Source organism: Paroedura picta, chromosome 13, assembly GCF_049243985.1.
Source record: "Paroedura picta isolate Pp20150507F chromosome 13, Ppicta_v3.0, whole genome shotgun sequence".
Lineage (NCBI taxonomy): Eukaryota > Metazoa > Chordata > Lepidosauria > Squamata > Gekkonidae > Paroedura > Paroedura picta.
In genome coordinates this window covers 12,385,255-12,405,703 of record NC_135381.1, presented here as the reverse complement: position 1 = coordinate 12,405,703, position 20,449 = coordinate 12,385,255, and the positions used below count along the sequence as shown (strand labels likewise).

Sequence of the window (20,449 nt, the reverse complement as noted above, 5' to 3'; positions counted from 1 at the left end):
GAGTACAGATTTAAGGAGAAAGTAAATTAGTTTCAAATTAGTAAACAGAGTCACAACATCTTAAATATGCACTATGGTAATTCCTTGCTAGAAAAATAAATCAGTCCTTTGGGTTCAATTGTATACAAAACATTAGGGCAATCAAAACGTCAAGGTTAGTGATTAATGCCAGACACTTGAGAGAAAAAGTCGTTAAAAGCGACATATAAGTGCCTGTTAACTGAAAGCTCATTCTGATGGGCGAGCGCCGACTAATTTCTCTTTCTGGACCCCCACCCCCCACCCCATGTGAAATTGGACCCGAAATGCTAATCAAGAAAGACCGAGGAAAGTATAGTATTCTTGCATTTTTCTATTTCCGTTGCATGTCCACCAATGTAAAAAGAATGGACGCGTTTTTAAAAATATATCGAGCATAAGAGGGACGGTAGATGCCCGCGCCTCTCCCAGGTTGTTTTCATGCCGATGGGGAAAAGTCACATCAGTGCTCCTTGCTTGCCTCGCAAGTGAAGGCGTTCGAACGGAACCCGAAGTGCACGCCTGTATTACCCCCTCGGATCTCCATACGCAACACCGGGGCGGTGCAATCAGGACAGGTTAAGGACGCAGGCGCGCGCGTGCGGGTTGCTCCCCTCCATAGAAATACAAGCGTACTAGCGTGATGCGCGCCCTAAACTTCCGTCACCAAAGGCATCTACACGTCTTCCATGCAGAAGTAGTACGAGTTCCCAGGAGTGCTGCTCTCTGCTTTAGTGAGAATTATTAAAGCACGAAGGACAGACGCCATCTCATGCATGCTTATTCGGAACTAAGGCTGCCTTGTCTCCCAAAGGAGAGTCTTTGGGACCCCGCTGGATGGCCTCTGAGTGGCACCGAGTGCTGGACGGCTGGCCTCCTAGTCTGATCCAGCATGGCTCCTCTGACGTCCTCGTGGTGCATGCAAAGCGTCCTCTCGGGCGGAGCAAGGTTTGAGTCCAGCGTGCGTGCGCAAGGCAAGCTTACGCCTTGAGCCAGACTTGGTGGGTCTCAAAGGTACCTCTGGATTCAAACTCGGTCCCGCTGCTTCAGACCAACACGGCAGGTGCAGTTTGCAATGGCTTTGCCTTGCGGCTTTAGCCCCTGAAAGGTAACCAACCCCCACTCCCTCCGTCCCCCCACAGGCATCAAAATGAACCACGAAGTGGTCGTTCCAGGCAAAAGATCGCTGCTGCTTGAGCCCGTTCCGCGGGTAAGCCCGCTGGCGCCTCTCCGTCTACGCAGAGAAGAGGCCTTAGAGGATAAGAAGTGTACGTATGCCCTACATTTCGGGCTGCCGTGCGTGCGCTGCGATGTGCGTAGGGGTAGCGGAAAGGACGCTCAGTGCGGAGTAAGCCCCGTTGCGCTCCTTCCCGTGCAGGATCCCCTGCTTAGGATCGCCTCTCCAGCGCCAGGCGCCCGCGGAGCCCCCTCTTGCTCGTGAGCGCGCTTCCCTTGGCTTCCCTCCCCCGACCGCGGCGACAAGGTCCCGCCGAACCTGCGGAACGACCCGTCTCATGAGCGGCCGGCGGAGAGCGCCGCCAGTGCTCCTCGCCGTCCCGGAGCGAAGGAGGGCAGCGCGATCCTGCAGCCCCTGAACCCGCTTTCCCCTCCAGACCGCCCGCCCGCCCCTCGAGGGAGGCGGAGAGAAGCGGCGGCTGCAGGGCGGCCTTCCCCGCTCCCATCTCGGCGGAGAAAGCTGCCTTTGGGCCCGGCGTCCCCGCGTGCTTCCGACGGCAGAGCCACCCCCGGGCATGGGACGGAGCGGGCGCAGAGTCGGATTCCTTGAGCGGTTTGCAGCGCCCAGCGGAGGCTCGAGGTCCCAGGTGCCGCTGCCAGGGCTTTTGGTTTCTTTGTTGCAAAAGATCCCTTGGGAAAGAAATGTCTCCCTCTTGGTAGGGGCGGCAAGACCTGTCGAAGAACCACAATCAAATGAGAGTCCAGGAGCACCTTGAAGACCAGCAAAGATTTATTCAGGGTGTGAGCTTTCGAGTGCAAGCACTCGAAAGCTCACACCCTGAATAAATCTTTGTTGGTCTTCAAGGTGCTTCTGGACTCTCATTTGATTGTGCTACTTCAGACCAACACGGCGAGTCGATCCTCCTCGTAGAAGAACTAGTTAGCCTATAGATTCTTGGGATCCGGGCTTCTGAAAGGCACAGCTCCCAGTGTGCTCCCAGAGGCCAAAAGTCTCATGAATGTGCGGGGATGCAGTGTGTATTTTCAACCTTCTCCTTCCTTTCTCAGCCTTCCCTCTCCTCCTTGTCCTAAGGGCTGCTGAGGCCACCGACGGATGCTGTTGGACCAGTTTGGAAAGCCACGGCAGCGGTGAGGCAGCGGCCTTTCCCAAAGTGCGGGTCAGCATCTGGCAGAAAGATTCCACTTGGCTGGCGACAAGATTGGCAAGGTTTTTTTCCGGCGTTGCCCAAGGGAGCTTGCTCTGGCAGGGCCCAGCGTTAGTCAGGGGATGGAGGAGATGCCTGCCTGGACAGTGTCCCGTTTGGGAGATATCCCCGATCTTTGACAGAGCTGCCATCCACGCCCCTGCTTAAAAACAGCCACCCCCAGGAGGAGGGATGGCTGTGAACGTGGAGGAGGATGATGTCCCCCTTATTCTCACCTTGGATGAAAGCAGAGGCCAGGGCTCTGCACCAGGGGAGCCCCGCAGTGAAAGTAAGTAAGATCCCCTCTCTCCTTTCCTCCCTTCTGTGGCGGTTGTTCTTCTGTGTTCCTGCAAACACAGGAAAAAGTGACCTTTCATGTCAATGTGCCTGAGGGCTGCTTCATCCAGTGACTGTTGAATGTGCATTCAATGTGCAGGCACACGGTGTGTGTGGGGGAGAGCCGTAGCTAATTCCAGCCCTTGAAGTGGAGCTGAGTGATAGGTCAATGTGCGGGCGTGCATGCTTGTATAATTCGGTTTTGAAATGCCCCTGTGCCCGCTGAAATGTGTGAAGCATCAATTATGTTCCTGCTGATTGCTTATCTCCCACAACGTTTTGTACCCTGCAAAGCGGTTGTTCGGTTGGGGGAGACAGAGTAAACAGAGGAAGCCCAGAATCCTCTGCTGCTGTCCCATAATTCCTTGTTTGTGCTCACCGCCTGGAGTCTGCACATCTGTTGGAAATAATAATAGGTTGCGTGCTACGCAGGAAAAAGTTTTAGATGTGCACACATAGTGTTCCCCAATAAAGAGGTCAGGACAGCGTTGAGTGCTTCTGTTTAGGATGGGCCTTCTTGACCAGGGTTTTGTGAAACTCTGGGGTTTCTTGATGACCCTGGAAGGGTTTCCTGGGTGGGAGTTAATTTTTTAAATATATATATTTTAAAATTTGTTAAGCATTTAATGGGGTGATATGACCATATATGGTCAGGTCAACCCACCCACTTCTCCCAAAGTGGCCAATGGTGGGCCTGGAGGGGTGGGGAGGGGAGGGGACCCAGGTGGGCGTGTACACAGCTATGCATTCCAGCCATATTTTGCATGATCTTGCCACTTCTGGGGTTTCCTGAAGCCACAAGAATGTTTCAATGGTTTCTCAACAGAAAAATAAAAGTTGGGAAAGGCTGGTTTAGGAGGTGACTTGCAGCTATTCTCTTGCTTGACCTCTTTAACACTGCTGAGGGGTCCTTAAACCAAAGTATGCCGTGAAAACTACCTGGAGATTGAAGATGATAAATGGTTCAGCTAGTGCTAATGTAAGAGGTGATTCCAAAGTTACTTTATTTTCTGTGTCTCTCTTAAGGCGCCGACTTCCATGCCAGATTGGTGATTGATTTTTCTGCTTGTTGGGTTTTTGAAAGGTGTGTTTTAATGGGCGAATTGGTGTCAGGGCTTGGAGCATTCAACCTGTTCCCCTTCATGTTCTTTCCCCACCAGCTGCTATTTGTGTTGTGTAAGGGGAAAATGTTGCTGGGATACAAGTGCCTGGGTTTATCCCTCTGTGGAGCACATAGTAATTGGAGGGGCGGGGGAGAGTTAGATCTAGAAAGTGGCATCGGGAGGGAAGGTGAACACTCCCAACTTCTGCATTGTTTCCCCAGTCACAGTAGCATGAGCACACAGTCTCGGGAGATGCACTGCGGAAGAGGGGAACCATACCTGGAGATAATTCACAGATTGCTTGAGGTTACATAAAGTTTGGTTCTAGCATACCTTCAGGGAAGACAGATGCATGCATAAAGACCTGAGTCTTCATAAATTCACCCTAATCCGACTGGGCAACTTGGTTGTCAGATGCAGGCAACTTTTAAAACGAAGATACTAGTAATGTATGTAAAAAATCCTGGCTGGCATCAACTTGCACCTGTGGCTAAGCCCCTCATCCTGCTAATGAAGAGAATCAAGTCATGAGTTGCCCCTTGTGCTTTCTACTAAATGAGTCCCCCTAAATATAACAAGAAATCTGAGGGCATACAGGCATCCCTACTTACAAGCTCCAGCATCTTGGTCATCTGGTTCCCCCAGGGAATGGGATGGCTTGCTTTCAGAAATTCCACTTGTTCCATGTGCAGGTTCAGTAAACAAATCGGAGAACTGGAGCTGGGAGGTAGGGATGCTCTGTAGGCACTTTGCAGAACAGACTTTGGGGGAACCAGCCCTTCAGTCTTCTGTTTCCCAAATGAATGAAGAGAACCTTCTACTTCCTTCTCTTCCATGATGTATCTGGTCTTTTGCATGGCATGGTTCTTAAATGCTGCTTTTCTCTACCCGAAGGAATCTCAAAGTGGCTTACAGTTGCCTTCCCTTTCCTCTCCACAACAGACACCCTGTGAGGGAGGTGAGGCTAAGAGAGCCCTAAGATTACTGAAGAAGAAGAGTTGGTTCTTATATACCGCTTTTCTCTACTCAGTCTCAAAGCTGCTTACAGTCACCTTCCCTTTCCTCTCCCCACAACAGACACCCTGTGAGGGAGGTGAGGCGGAGAGAGCCCTGATATTACTGAAGAAGAAGAGCTGGTTCTTCTATGCCACTTTTCTCTACCCGAAGGATGCTCAAAGCAGCTTATATTCGCCTTCCCTTTCCTCTCCCCACAACAGACACCCTGTGACAGAGGTGAAGCTGAGAGAGCCCCAATATCACTGCTCGGTCAGAACAGCTTTATCAGTGCTGTGGCGAGCCCAAGGTCACCCAGCTGGCTGCATGTGGGGGAGCGCAGAATCGAACCCGGCATGCCAGATTAGAAGTCCGCACTCCTAACCACTACACCAAACTTGGCAGGGTTTGAAAAAAGGAGCCCAAATCTGTGCCTGCCTTACCTTCCTGTGCTCTGTTGCCCTGGCACCTTTTGCCTTGCCGGGCTCACTTATGGAATGGGGGCTAGGCCAGGGAGGGAAAGGAATCCTTGCTGTGGATTGCAAGAAAGTGATTAGAAAAGTGATTATCATTCAGGAAGGACAGGTTATAAAAAGAAAGATCTGTTTCTTTATTTTTGATTTATTTAGGGAAGCCTTCGTGCTTCCCTTTAGTGCCAGAGTAAGAAGTTCCTTTCCTCTACTCTTGCTAGAACAAGACACACATCCAATGTGAGTGCTACTGTTGTATGTAGCGTTACCAACTCTGGGTTAGGAAAGAACTGGAGACTTTGGGGGCAGAGCTGGGAGTGGGTGGGATTTGGGGTAAGGAAGATCTCAGTGGAGTATAAATGTTATGTAATCTACCCTCCAGGGCAGTCCTTTTTTCCCAGGGGAGCTGATCATTTTAGTTTGGAGATGAGCTGTGCTTCCAGTTATCTGTATTGTTTCTGTTCTCTTTTATGTGAACCGCCCTGAGCCTTTGGGGAGGGCAGTATATAAATAGTATAAATAGAAAGTGACAGTTCATACATGACAAATGCAGGACTCCAACCAATATGATGTTTGTAAGGTTCAGGGGCACTTCATAGCAGGAAAAGTTTTTAAACTTCACTTTATGGTTAGGCCAACAACACTGCACAGGTAAACTAAATAGTTTTCTTTCGGCACTGCTTTTGGGGCATAAAGTTTTTGATGTCATTGTGGAGTTAATAGCTACAGTTGATATGTTAACGCTTCTATTATTATTATTGCTGTTGTTGTTACTAATGGTTGTTACTGTTACGGCTGTTACTGCTCCTATTGTCACTTCTACTAACTGTTATTGAATTTATATTGTACCTCACGGGTCCCTAACCTGAGCTCATGGGCCGCATACGGCCCCCGACCTCTTTCTGTGCAGCCCTCCAACCTGTTGTCTGCTGCTATCACCCTCAGTAGGTTAAAAATTTTGTTGCATTTTGGTTTAAGATGTGGCCCTATTCAGGTGCCGGGCACGCTAATGTGGCCCCCATGTGCCAAAAGGTTGGGGACCCTTGTTTTACCTGTTCATGTTCTCTGCAAACTGCCCTGAGCTGCAAGGGGAGGACGATATATATATAAGAAATAATGATGATAATATTTCAGAGCATCGAAAAGTTGTAAAGCACTTTTCTTCCAGTCCAGCCTGCTTTCAGAATAAAAGTGGTATATTCTTGGTTTCTTCTAGCTTCCTGTGATGGTGCAGGAGGCAAGACATGTTTCACTGTGGACTTGATCTAGAATAATGGAGATTTCACGAATTCCTCCACCCCATCACCATTGGAAGAGTCAGTTGTCGTCTTCATATCTACTCTTGTGCTTTCAGAGGGGGCGTCTTTTCTAAAAGCAGACAAGGCATTTCCCCTTTGGTGCTTTGCAGGGAAGGATAGGACGGAGCTGCATGCCTATAATATCCTCACTGTCATTAAGCTGTTTTGTTATGGGAACAGGTGGCCGTGGGGCCATAAAAGATTCCAAAAGCACTCGGAGACATTCAAGCGGCAGTTCCGAAATGCCAGAGTTTTCAACTGCGTCTGGTTGCGTTTTGCTCGTCGTAGCTGACTCGGATCATTTGACGCAGAAAGCGGAACAACTGTTGGAAACGGAACGGCGATTAGGCTTTCATGGCCTCCTAGGGGACACATCCGTTTGGCAAGGTTTTACTATTATTTTTGTGGTTCCTGCAAACGGCTCGGGCGTTTGAGATTTCCAAATGTGGGACACGGCCGGGCCTTTTCCGCCGCAGATGAACGCAAACAAAAGGTGGGCCAGCTGAGCTTGGCCGTCTCCGCCAGTCTGATGGTTGCGAGAAACTCCTTCGCCTCCGATGTCTCCAGCGAGGGAGTCTTCCTGCTGCCTCCAGCCCCCCTGCTTGGAAAACTCGTTTTACCCATCCCTGTTCCATAAGTGGTACTGTATAAACTAAACAGAAACATCTGTGTAGTGGTTAGAGCCGCTGCTGATTGCCTCTTTCCCTTTATTGCCGGAGGGGTTCCAAGCTGAAATTCTTTCCCGAAGAGAGCTTATGAGCCAGAACGCTGCATTTTTTGCTCTTTTTAACAGGGGAACAGGGGATTTTGTTTGGTTAGCCTTGGCATTTAGTGTTGCGTCTGGCTCTTTCTTCATGTTTATGTGTCTGATGAATGCCTCTGAAATGAGCTTTCTGTTTAGCCTGAGTGCAACAATATTAGTTGGAACCTTTTGGAAACTGGTGAAGAAATGAGGCAATCCTTTATTGCTGGGGTCTTCAGGATGTTACCTGGGGGCACCTGCCAATACCGTTCGTGGGATTCACCAAGTGTTTTTAGAAAGTCGGTGGGACTGGGTAATGCTCTTATTTGGCTTTGCTGATCAGAATAATATTTCAGAGACAACCGCCACTAAAGAGATGGTGAGGCTGAGAGAGCCCTGATACTACTGCTCAGTCAGAACAGCACTATCAGGACTGTGACAAGCCCAAGGGCACCCAGCTGGCTGCATGTGGGGGAGCAGGGAATCAAACCTGGTTCACCAGATTAGAAGCCGGCACTCTTAACCACAACACCAAGTTGGCTCTCTTGGGGTTCCTTGCGTGTGTGGTTGGCACCACCTCTGATTTTGTGGTTGTGTCCATTACCTGTGTCCGAATTTAAGGTTCAAAACTTTTGGAGAGGCCTGCTTTACCTGTTTCACTCCACTTATTGTGGTGTTACAATCGCATACTGCTAATTGAGGTGATACAAACCCTTGTGTGCTATGTCTTTGCAGCAGACCCCCTTTCCTGCCCTAATTCAGTATTCTCTGTGTATATCTTTCAGACTTACTGCTGTGTGTGTTTGTGTGTGTAAAGACTGCTCGAGAGAGAGAGAGAAAGAGAAAGAGAAAGAGAGAGATCTTCAGATTATAGAGATCAGCCCCCCCTGGAAATGTGGACTCTATGACATTATCTCCACCACTTGGCTGTTTGGTTTTATTGTCTTGGAGAACCCTGCTTTCTGCTCCTTGTGAAAAGCCACGGGGAGCAGAAAGCAGGAGTTTTCAAACAGCCAAATGGTGGGGACAGTTGCTCGGCTTTTTGGAAACTCTTGCTTTCTGCTCCCTGCAGCTTTCCATGGGGAGCAAAAAGAATTTAAATGTTTCCTCCATTCTCCCTGCCGTTCAATTGTTTTTTGCGAAGAGCAGAAAGCAGGCTCTTCATGAACCACCATGAGCTGCATAAAAATTTCTGGAAGTTCATGCCGATTTTCAGTTCACAAACCTTGCTCCCCGAACTACAAACAGGCCAGATTTGTGATGAACATTAGTTTGTCAGCCAGTCTGTGCTTGTTAGAGTGTTGGACTAGGGATCTAGAAGATTCAGTTTCTCTATTCTGCTCTCTACTCTGCCATGAAACTGCCATGGCGGGTGATGTTGGTCCAGTTCTTCTCTTTTAACCTAACCTACCTCACAGGGCTATTGTAAGGAGAATGACGCATGTTGCCCGGAGTTCTTTGAAGTAAGGGAGGAAAGGTTAGGCGTGAATCCTGCCGTAGGTCAACAGCATCAGCAGTTACACATAATATATGCTGAGAGAAGTCAGAAGTTTGGACAGGTAAGCAGGGCGATAAAGAAGGAAGGTGAACATTAACCTGTTAGCAGTAAAACCACACTTTGGCTCCCAAGGACCAGCTGCCCAGGGTATGAACGCAGGCACAAATCGCAATATGCTACCTCTTCCCATGTAAGAGGAGGAGATATCTTAGTAAGGAAAGACTGGGGGAATCTTGAGCAGTGAACCAGTCTTTCCTGTTAGTTGGGAGCTCTGTTTGCTGGTTTATGCCCAATGAATTATTTTTGCCAGGGGTTGGATTATACCCCCCCCCACACACACACACAAACACATTTGCAGTTTGAGAAGAAACATGGCAGAACCTGAATGCCTAATGCTAGAGTTGGATAGAAACAGTTGGCATTTCTTAAAACTGTGGGTTGGTAACCATAATAGGATGCTGTCCCTTGACAGGGTGTGTGTGTATATGGGTGGGTGACACAGGTCTGCGCGTAATTAACTTAATTTTGTTCAACTGTTGAGTGTGAAATGTTCTTAATTAATGGAAACTAGGAGTCCGTGAAGTTATGATGTGTCGTGCCGCGCACCGATTGCACGCAGTTGCCGGCTGTGTTGCTGTTCTGCAGCGCAGCTCCACATTTAATAAAGCTATTAAATCGATGCATGCGCTGAATCATTGGGGAGTGTCTTTGCAAAGACCGGGAATGGAATATTAAGTGGGCTGCTGCAAAGGAATTTAAATTAGGCTGCCAGGAAGGGAGGTAAAACGACACGGAGAATCAAGGCTGCGGTCTAACCTAGGAACAGCCCCACGGAACTCAGCAGCTTTTAATTGTGGTAATGACTGGGGAAGGCACTGGCAAGGCCACCCTGTATTGAGTCTGCCATGAAAACGCTGGAGGGCGTCACCCCAGGGGTCAGACATGACTCGGTGCTTGCACAGGGGATACCTTTACCTTTATGCACAGGATTGGGCTGCAAATGCAAAGATTCCTTAAAGAAGGCCAACTAAGGATATCATTTCAGGCTGGACAGTTCAATTTGATTTTCGCATGAAGCAGCTTTATACGGAATCAGACTCTTGGTCCGTCAAAGTCTGCATTTCCCACTCAGACGGGCGGTAGCTCTCCAGGGTCTCAGACAGAGCTCTTTTACATCACGTCCAGCCTGGTCCTTTTAAATGGAGATGCTGGGAATTTACCCTGGGACTTCTGCATGCAAAGCAGCTGCTCTGCCAGCGAGCCAGTTGTAGCTAGGATATGAAAATAATCAGTGCATTGATTGGAAATATTTATAGCTCACCTTTCTCTAAGAGACTTGGGGTCATATATTCAAGCATGCGCCAAGAATACACAGAACGGCAGCAGCTGTTTAAAAACCAGGTCACAATCATAGTCTACAATAGCAACTGTTGTTTTACAAGCTTTGCTGGAGGAAACAGACCCTCACTTCTTTCGCTTGGGTTTGATACCTCGTCTGTTTCTTCTTGGGTCTTTCAGATTCTTTGTGGTAGCCTCCAAGTGGGGCCTGGGGATCTCCCAGAATTACAGCTCCTCTCTCGACTTCAGAAATCAATTCCCTGGAGAAAATAGATGCTTTGGAAGGTGGACTTCCTCGATTCTCCCCAGGCGTCACCCCCAAATCTCCAGGAGTTTCCTAACCTGGAGATGGCAAACCTACTTCCCCCTGCTAGTGGCCAGGGGGGGAGGGGGTGGGCAGCCCTATGTGGAACTTAAAGCAGGCTTGGTTGGTGTGCACAGATTCTGGGATTGGCTTCTTTGAAGCAGACTTGTCACTACTGGACACCATGAGAACCTTTCGGTGTAGCGATTAGGAGTGCGGACTTCTAATCTGGCATGCCAGGTTCGATTCTGCACTCCCCCACATGCAGCCAGCTGGGTGACCTTGGGCTCACCACAGCACTGATAAAGCTGTTCTGACCGAGCAGTGATATCAGGGCTCTCTCAGCCTCACCCACCTCACAGGGTGTCTGTTGTGGGGAGAGGAAAGGGAAGGGGGTTGTAAGCTGCTTTGAGACTCCTTTGGGTAGAGAAAAGCGGCATATAAGAACCAACTGCTCCTGCTCCTGCTCCTCCTTTGTAGGAGAGGCGTGGGTCTGAATCAAGGGGTCCCTCAGTCCTTGGTGCAGTCTGTCACTTCAGTTCCTAGATGAATGCAGTCATTTCTCTGGCGCAGTGACTGATGCCCTTGCCCCGTAGAGATGCAAGGCAAGAGCCCAGAATGATAGTTTTCAAATTGGAACGGGGAGCCTCGATTGTGTGTCACTCTGGTGCTTTTCTTAGCTCTTTGTTCAGGAAGGGTTATCCTAAACTGGGACTGCAAGCCCATTGTGTGATCTCATTGAGAGGCACACCCAAGCTTGACCTCTTTACATTGGGTGGGGAGCTATTGTAGCTGCCTAGTTCATTCCATATGGCAGCTTCGTCAAGGCAGGCATTAAAACTTTCCCCTCCCGCCAACCGGTTCTGCATAGGTTTGTAAAATTCCACGTGTACCTTGGCTGCAAGAGCCTCTTGTGGCGCAGAGTGGTAAGGCAGCTGTCTGAAAGCTTTGCCCATGAGGCTGGGAGTTCAATCCCAGCAGCCGGCTCAAGGTTGACTCAGCCTTCCATCCTTCTGAGGTCAGTAAAACCCAGCTTGCTGCTGGGGGGTAAACGGTAATGACTGGGGAAGGCACTGGCAAATCACCCCGTATTGAGTCTGCCATGAAAACGCTGGAGGGCGTCACCCCAAGGGTCAGACATGACTCGGTGCTTGCACAAGGGATACCTTTACCTTTACCTTTTTACCTTGGCTGCTTCAGTCATGGCAGCTGGTTAGAATCCAGTGCTGGCAATGAGCTCACTTCATTCATATATCCTTTCCTATCCCCGGATTTGTTTTTATATCTGTTTATCACAGAAATATGGCTGCAGTACAAGAAATAGTTTAATCTCCTAGTGCTGGTTTTGCTCTATTCAATCTCTTGCGGATAAATAAATGATTCTGATTCGTTAGTACAGCATAAAGGTCCTAAAGAGTACAAAGAGGCGGTTTAGAAACCCTACATGGATGCCTCTCCGGAAGTCCCAAGGCTTCTGCAGAAGAGTGAGCCCTGCATCCATCCCTGGCCTGATGGCTTGTGTTTTTCCTCCGCTGATCACTCTTGTTCTCCCTTGCGTCTTGGGCTCTGCCAGATGGACGAGTTTTCATGGCGTGGCTCAAAGTCTAAACAGAAGGAACAGCGCGCCTGGCGTTTCCTTGAATTCCAAAGCCCATCAGCCGGCTGAATGTCCTAAGTTAGTAAACATTTGCTTCCTCCTCCTCTTTTTATGAAGGCGTACGGAATCTGTTTCTGTTCAGAGGCATGCTAGGACAGCTTCCAGGGCTCCCAATGAAAGGGAAAGCTGGCTTCCCTGAACCGTCATTCCAGAGGCCTTGCGTAAGCAGGACAGCTGGCTTAGATGGAACTCCTGGGATAAATTGTGCCGGTGTGAAGGCGGTGCTGCCATCTGTGTGACGGATCAGCCAGCTTGTAGTTCCTCCCCGTGTTACTATACAAGTGCTCTTGGGAAGGCTGTAGCTGTGTGTTGATCAGGGACTGCTAATGCCCGTTCCCTTAAAACTCTGGTTTCCCCGGAAATAGAAACGGACTTTCATTTGTGCACAAGGGAAAGGGAAGAGATCGGTCACTTTTAGATGCAAACCCAATACTGAAGTTTAAGAGAGCAAATTGGAATCTTTTATGGGCATCTAAAACTATATCACAGATAACATTAAAATAATAAAATCAGAGTCCAGTAGCACCTTTAAGACCAGCAAAGATTCATCCAAGGCATGGCTCATGCCTTGAATAAATCTTTGTTGGTCTTAAAAGTGCTACTGGACTCTGATTTTATTGTGCTATTACAGACCAACACGGTTACCCCATCTGAATCTAACATTAAAATGAGTAAGCATAAAAAGACCAAGGAAATACAAAGAACCCCAAAGGAATTAAAAATATACAGCCCATTTTCTTTAGCAGTGGTCCTGGCGCAGTTGGATTGCAGCTTGCCAAAAATTGGCCATGATTTCTATTATTTCTGTGTTGGTATTATCTAAAAGAAACGGAACAAATGATTCATGTGTACGTTTTTTGGGAGGGAGATCTGTTAAATTAATGGTGGGTGATGAAGGGTTAGTTTGTAAAGTTGTATTCCTCTTGCCCTGATTTAGTACCTGTGGGTTTATTTTGTTTTTTTTTAATTGGGGCAGTATTTAAGTGCTCCCAAAATACTGGAGGGGACTTGGAAAGGGTTTCTTTTACACTTGTCAAATTAGCTTCTTGCAGCACAAGACGAAGTGTTTGGGCAAAAGCCCGGCATGCAGAGTAGTAAATGTAACGAAATTGCTTGAAAATCATTGGCAGGACCCATGAGAAGAATACAGCCACCCCCCAATTGATGACTAAGGTCCACATAATAGTAAGACTGTCAGCCAGCACAACACTGTTAAGGGAATACCTGATATCTAAGAAGACAAGCAATAATGGACCTTTGTACTTAACTGCAAGGTCTTGCATTTTTTGGGACATCCTGAAGTATTTCTTTGACTGTTCCCCTCTACTGTGGCAGGGATCTGCAGCCTCCGAGCCTCAGAGGGAAGTGGAAGGAGGAGGGGGCGGTCAGGCGTGGGGGACAGAAGACAACTGGCTGGCCGCTGGACAGACAAGCAAGCCGGTTGGAGGAGGCGGCACTCAGGGGCGGGACAGCTGCCCTGAGTGGATGTGAAGCGCTGAGTGGCACTTAAGCCATGAGACACGCTCCTCCTCCAAGGCCTTACCAGAACTATATTATGTGGGGTACGCTGCTGACAGTATCCTAGTTTATCATAGTCATAGTGGTTAGTTCTGGAAACTGTAGAACCAGTCTAACAGAGCCTTGTGGCACCTTGAAGGCTTAATTATTAGTGCGGTACCATCAAGTCACAAGTGACTTAATGGTGATGCCATATTGTTATTGCAACCCTCTGCGGTTTTCCTTGTTGGCGCACCATCCAAGCACAGCCCATGGCCAGCCTGGCTTAGCTCCTGAGCTCTAACAAGCTCAGGGTCTAGACTGCGAGGCTTCTTGTGTCTTGAGGGCTTACTGGGTATAAATTTGTGATCTAGAACCCACTTTGTCAATTGCACCAAGAGTTACAAGCAGTTGGATAAACTTGTGCCCAAAGTTACAAAGTACCAGATGGAGTTATTACGTTTTGCAGAGGTCTGGTGTTCCAGTGCAGATGGCCTCATGTTGCAGAACACAGAAGGAAATGTGAAAAATTAAGATCCAGTCAAAAAAAGCAAAACAATCCAGTCTACATAGGTCTAGACCAGTCCCTGATTGAGATTAAGCCGTCAGTGCATGTGGCAGATTTCAGCATTTATTTCGGCATCTCAACATTATTTGTTTAGACCTTTATATGCCATTTCTCTTGAGACCTGCTGGGCAGCGTGCAAAATGAAGTGCAATGAAATCATCAAACGACGTGGAAATTTAGCACGCTTAAGAGAGTTCCCTGAGGATTATATCATGTAAAACCAGACACTAGAACGGACTGCTGTGAGAAGTGTGAATTAATAATCTCTTATTGACCCAGCTACAAGTGTGGATATCCTGCAATATTATTTAATTATGCACATGCGCATTATATTTATTGTTATCATTTTGCTGTTGGTCACTGCTGCTGGGTTTTCTTAGTGTTTCATTGATTTATTATAGCTGATTTTTATGTTTCTTTTCATTTATTGTCTCTGCTGTAAGTCGTCTTAGGATACCGTTATTGGAGAGCTGGTAAATGAATGTTCTAAATTGAGGTGAGGGGCATGGAGGAAGAATATGCTGTCAGTTCACTTATTGGTTGTTTATTTCAGCAGACCAAGGAGGGTTTTGCTCTTTTTCCTTTCCCTTTTCTTTCCCACAGATGGGGGCAGCTATGACTTGATCTATGACGCCCCCAGCCCAGCTGCTGGGGGCTGCTACCCTCAACGGAGCTACGTGAAGGACAACTGGGAAATGAACTATCAAGAGGCCGCAATCTACTTCCAGGTCAGCTCTCGGTCAGGGGAAGAAGGTGATGCCGGTAGCTGGGAGATTATGCCCCACGGAAGTTCAAATGACAGGCTGCCTTTAGAAACAGGGTGTGTTTTCTCTGCATTCCAGCAAGGAAAGGTCTGCCCACCTGACTTTGATGTATTTTATTCCCTTCACAATGTTTCCCCCTGGAATTAAGCCCAAACAAATGGGAACCAGAGAGCCAAGTTTGTTAATTGCAGTTTGGTCAGTGCATCTGTTAAACACCATTTATGATGCTTATGCCACTCATCCTCATAGGTATGGACTGATAACTTCCAGTTCAATGGGTCTGAAGAAGTAAACCCAGAATAAATCTTCATTGGTCTTAAAGGTGCCAGTGGACCCAGACCTTGTTCTGCTGCTTCAGACCAACAGGGCTGCCCACCTGAATGGGTCATGTTGTGTCTGTTGTATATCCTCGGACGTTATTATTAGCATACATCTAGAAATCTAGAAATAATAATAATAATAATAATAATAATAATAATAATAATAATAATAATAGTTTAATTCCCCCATTTAATGTTCCAAATAATGCTGGTTGCAGATTCAGGGTTATTTCTTTATAATACCTCCATGGCACTTCTTCCACTTACAAAATAAATGTAGCTTACCAAATATCATTTTCCTTCTAATGAGGGTGAGAGGATCTGACCCATTTGCTCTTCTCCTCTGTCCTCTCATATGAGAGCATATTAGAAGGAGCCGTTTGGGGCCGCCCTAAGCAGAGTCTTGTTGAAGCGAATGGATTTCGGGCTGTGTAATTTGGCTTAAGATGGCACCGGCCGTCTCCTCGCCTAAATGTGTTTTATTGATTTATTTTAAATGCCTTCTCTTTGCCTATCTCCTGCAAGCAAGTGGGACCCAATGCCACTTAAAATAGAAGGCTTGCTGGACAGACATGACCGTAAAGACCACTAAAAATAACACATTCTGGCGCAAGGGAGTCATAGTCCTTCCCCACCCCCCTACCGAGACAAAAACATTTTCAGTGTCTCAGGCACAGAAGAAGGTGGGGGTTGAACAGCTCCTGGATGGAGCTTTGTCTTTCTCTTCAGGAGAAACAGCACAATCATGTTGGTCTGAAGTAACAGAACAAAATTTGAGTCCAACAGTACCTTTAAGACTAACAAAGTTTTATTCGGCTTAAGCTTTCGTGTGCGGACACACTTCTTCAGACCATGGAACGGGAACAGGAACAGATATAATGAGAGAGTAAATTAGCAGAAAATTAGCAACAGGTCTCTTTTAATTCTTTCCACAACTGGGAAAGCATCTGCCATTAGTCACTAACCTTAACATTTTTATTCCCCCTTTTTTGTGAATGACAATTGAACTGATTTGTTATTCTAGCAAGGAATCATCTAATCTTCATTAATCATGCTACATATTTGTGGATGTCTTCATGATGCTGTTTACTAATTTACTACTCATTTACTGTCTCCTTATATCTGTACTCTTCTGGTCCGTGTTCCACTGTCTGAGGAAGTGTGCCTGCACACGAAAGCTCACACCTTGAATACCACTTTGTTGGTCTTAAAGGTGCCGTTGGACTCAGATTTTGTTCCTCAGGAGTCCGTGAACTGGCTCGTGAAACAAAAAGTCATTACTTCGCAGTATGAGAAATAAAGGAGATTATTGGGACTGCCTGTATTTCCCGTGCCTGCATGTTTTGGAGTTCTTTGGTTTGTTTTCTATTAGGAAGGAGAAAACAACGACAAGTTCTTCACGCACCCCAAGGATGCCAAAGCACTCGCGGCCTACCTCTTTGTCCACAATCATCTCTTTTACCTCATGGAGTTGACGACAGCCCTGATGCTCCTACTGCTGTCCCTCTGTGAGGCACCCGCAGTGCCGATGCTTCGCCTTGGCATCTATGTACGTACCGTGGGGAAGGAAAGAGGTCAGGAGGGGATCTCTAGGCCTAAGGGGCAGAAGGATGGGACGTGTGGCTATGTCATGGGATACGTGGATGAATAGCGCTACGAAGAATACTTCCCAAAATAATCGCCCTCCCTGCTGCCGCTGGTCCCCAGCCTGAAAAAGGTTGGGGACCACTGGTCTAAACGCTAAGTTTTTTTGTGAATCGAGCTGGTGAAACAATGTGTGTTCAGCTCTGTGGCTTGTCCCATTCCAGATCCACGCAACTCTGGAGCTGCTTGCCTTGGCAATAGTCGTGTTCGAACTGTCTATGAAAATGAGATGGTTGGGCTTCCACACCTACATCCGGCACAAAAGGACCATGGTCAAGGTGAACCGCTGGTAACCCTCTTGCTTCCTTGATCTGGCCTTCTGCAGGAACCAAAGGCATGGACTCTTCTTATCTGTGCTGTCCACCCCATGATGCTTTTGATAGGGCGTGGATGGACTGGTGAGATGTTCTGAGACAGCATCTTGATGGCCCAGGGCCCGGTCTGGGCCTTTTAGGATCGTTTGCCGAGAGTGCAGTACCCAAATAGAATGACCACTAGACTGGAAAACCTTTTATGATTTTATTCAACTGCAGAAGAACAAAATGACACAGGTGGGTCGGTCCCGAAAGAGCCTGTGTGCAGAACAAAGGATTGCATGAGACTTTATAATATTCCATTGAAGGCAGGGAAAGATTATGCTTTTTGGGTCAAACCAATGACCAGGGTTCTCTGCCTCCTTGCACATCCCACAGGATCACCCTTTCCCATTATGCTAAGTCAGTGGGAAAAGGTTACAAAAGTTATTTTGTTAATATAAACAACTGCATCTGGCCTTGAGAATAGAGCTTATCAGCCTTGGTAACATATACAGCCAAGAACAAATTTCTGGGCCTTCTGTTATGAAACAGTCTGGTACACCAAGCTTCTCTTTTACAGAACAATAATTAAGAAAATATTATTTCACCCCCAACTCCATCCATCTGAGAGGACTTTTGGTTTCCTTCTTGACTTTAAAAAGTGGCTTACTGAGGGTGAGCCATTCACTTTGGCAGCTCTGCCCAGCCCCTTGTGTGTCACTGGGTTATTCTGTAGAATAGCGATCCACAACCTGTGGGCCGCGGACCACATGTGGTCCTTCGACTAATTGGAGGTGGGCCCCAAAGGATGCCTTCTCCCCCCCCCCCGCCCTTTACAACACACTTCATTGTTGTGGCGTGTCTGTATCTTATTTTGAAGGGATGTTTAAACATTACCATAGCGATCAGAGAGCGTTAGGGCAGTGGTTGAGAGTAGAGGAGTAAACTACCCCCCCCCCCCACTGGGCATCAGTAAAAGGCATTGAGTGGTCCCCGGTGAGTGGTCCCCGGTGATAAAAAGGTTGGGGACCACTGCTGTAGAACACGAGGCCGTGGTTGGCTGCTATCAAAATCCTTTGCTCAAAGTAACTTGAGCAATGTATAGCAAAACATGTTTTTGACTTATCTCCTGGGTAGCTACCATGACTAATGCGGTATTATAAATAGCATTTTTGCCTGGATCCCAAAGAAGGCAAAAAAAAAAAAAAATGCCACAGTTTCATTTTGAAAGACGGTTGCCTAAGAAATTATGCTGTCATCTTTCTTTGGGTGTCGTTCTTAGTTCTTGTATAAACAACGGTTTTTATGGGCTTTTATGCTGTGTTTTTACTGGAGTTGTGTGTAAACCGCCCCGAGACGACCTGTCGTGGTGAAGAGTGAGGCATAAAAACCAACTCTTTCTCCTTTTTTTACGAGGTGGGGCTGCTTCACACTCTCCCCCTTCCCCGTTAATTTAAGACCAAAACACCATTCTTGTGGAGCTCCCATGTTGCAGTCCAGTGAGGGTGCCAACTGTCCTCTTCTGTTCTTGGCAGACCTGCGTGCTTTTCCTGCAGTTCATCGAGGCCATCGTGGTGCTGGTGCGGCAGACATCCCACGTCCGGATCACGAGAGCCTTGCGGTGTATCTTCCTAGTGGACTGTCGTTACTGCGGGGCTGTCAGAAGGTACTAGGTTGCCTGTCCCTTGGGCACTGTGCTGCAGCCACCACACAGCTGCCAATGCTCTATCTCAGTAGGAAGGAAATCTCTTCCCCTTAATGCCACCTTCATCAACTTTGCTACCACTGAGAAATCCCTGAAACATTCTTCAGGTTTCGAGAAACTCCAGACGTTATGTGATCTTGCAGGATAGGGTTGGGAAGCAGAGCTGTGGACACGCCCACCTGGGGCCCCTCCCCTTCCCACCCCCTCCAGGCCCATCATTGGCCATTTGGGGAGGGGGTCAACATGATCATATATGGTCATATCATCCGATGAATGTTTAACAAATTCAACAAATATAGAAATATTTAACTCCCAACCATTTGGGGGAAACCCTTCCATGGCCATCAAGAAACCTCAGTCTAGATCAGGGGTAGTCAAACTGTGGCCCTCCAGATGTCTATGGACTACAGCATTCGCTGGCAGGGGCTCATGGGAATTGTAGACCATGGACATCTGGAGGGCCGCAGTTTGACTACCCCTGGTAGATGCACCAATGGTCTGACTTGATGATCAGCCGCTTCATGGGCTTGTAAGAAAGAAAGTGTCCCTTCAGATACGTTAACACTATTACCTGTTTCTTTCCTCTCCAGAAACCTACGGCAGATCTTCCAGTCTCTCCCTCCATTCATTGACATTCTTCTCCTCTTACTCTTCTTCATGGTCATTTTTGCAATTCTTGGTACGTAACCGGAGCTTCCTGTCTGAACGCTTTTTGTCTAGTCCTGTGCAATTGCCATAAGCTTTTGTCATGCCCGCTTTCATTGTATGCGCTCTCAGCCTGGGTGGGCTGGGAGTTCAGACCTCTCTCTGAATAGCACTTCCCTTAAATGGTGTGACCATGAGGATGATGCGTGCGAAATGCTTTTGTTTTAGATGCTCAAAAAACGTTAATTTAAAAGCTAAGCATTATTTTCGAAAGCATGCCCTTTTGCTTTTGAATCGCATGTTCATAAGCTTCTCCTCCACATTTCCAGAATGCCTCTTTCCGCTGTTTCTGTGAGTTTTACAAAAAAACTGCAGGGAAGAAATGACTGGGATAACCTTGCCTGAGACCCAGCGTGGTGTAGTGCTTAAGAGTGGCAGCCTCTAATCTAGAGAACTGGGTTAGATTCCCCACTCCTCCTCCACATGCAGCCAGCTGGGTGGTTTTGGATCGGTCCCAGTTCTCTTAGAGCTTGCTCAGACCCACCTACCTCACAGGGTGTCTGTTGTGTGGAGAGGAAGGGCAGGCGACTGTAGGCCGCTTTGTACTCCTTAAGGTAGTAAAAAGCGGGGTACAAAAACCCAGCTCTTCTTCCTCATATCTTCCTTTGATACACTTTGCAGGAAGTGCCATCTGGCTTGAAAAGTTTCTGACCCCCAAGTAGAATGGGGGTTGGTTAATCTTTTTGGGGTGGGGAGTATTATTCTCAGAGAAATGTGTGCACTTCTGGACGGGCTCTGCACAAAGAGTGCTAGACATTTGCCAGGATTAGAAAAGGACTGAACTGGGTGGGGGTGAAGATGGGAGGTGCCCA

At 47.6% G+C, this 20,449-nt stretch overlaps 1 protein-coding gene across 9 annotated transcripts in view; it reads left to right on the top strand.

Moving 5' to 3' along the window:
• The first annotated feature begins 666 nt into the window (after positions 1-666).
• TPCN1 (two pore segment channel 1) overlaps positions 667-20,449 on the top strand; it is a 40,895-nt gene continuing 21,112 nt past the window's right edge. Inside the window, exons 1-7 of one of the 9 annotated variants that reach the window (XM_077308754.1) lie at positions 667-1,126; positions 2,288-2,688; positions 14,807-14,931; positions 16,660-16,836; positions 17,096-17,209; positions 18,763-18,893; positions 19,523-19,611. In XM_077308754.1, the coding sequence (XP_077164869.1) occupies positions 2,592-2,688; positions 14,807-14,931; positions 16,660-16,836; positions 17,096-17,209; positions 18,763-18,893; positions 19,523-19,611 (733 nt within the window). In that variant the 5' untranslated portion in view covers positions 667-1,126; positions 2,288-2,591. The other 8 variants (XM_077308748.1, XM_077308749.1, XM_077308752.1 and 5 more) reach the window with 8 other exon arrangements.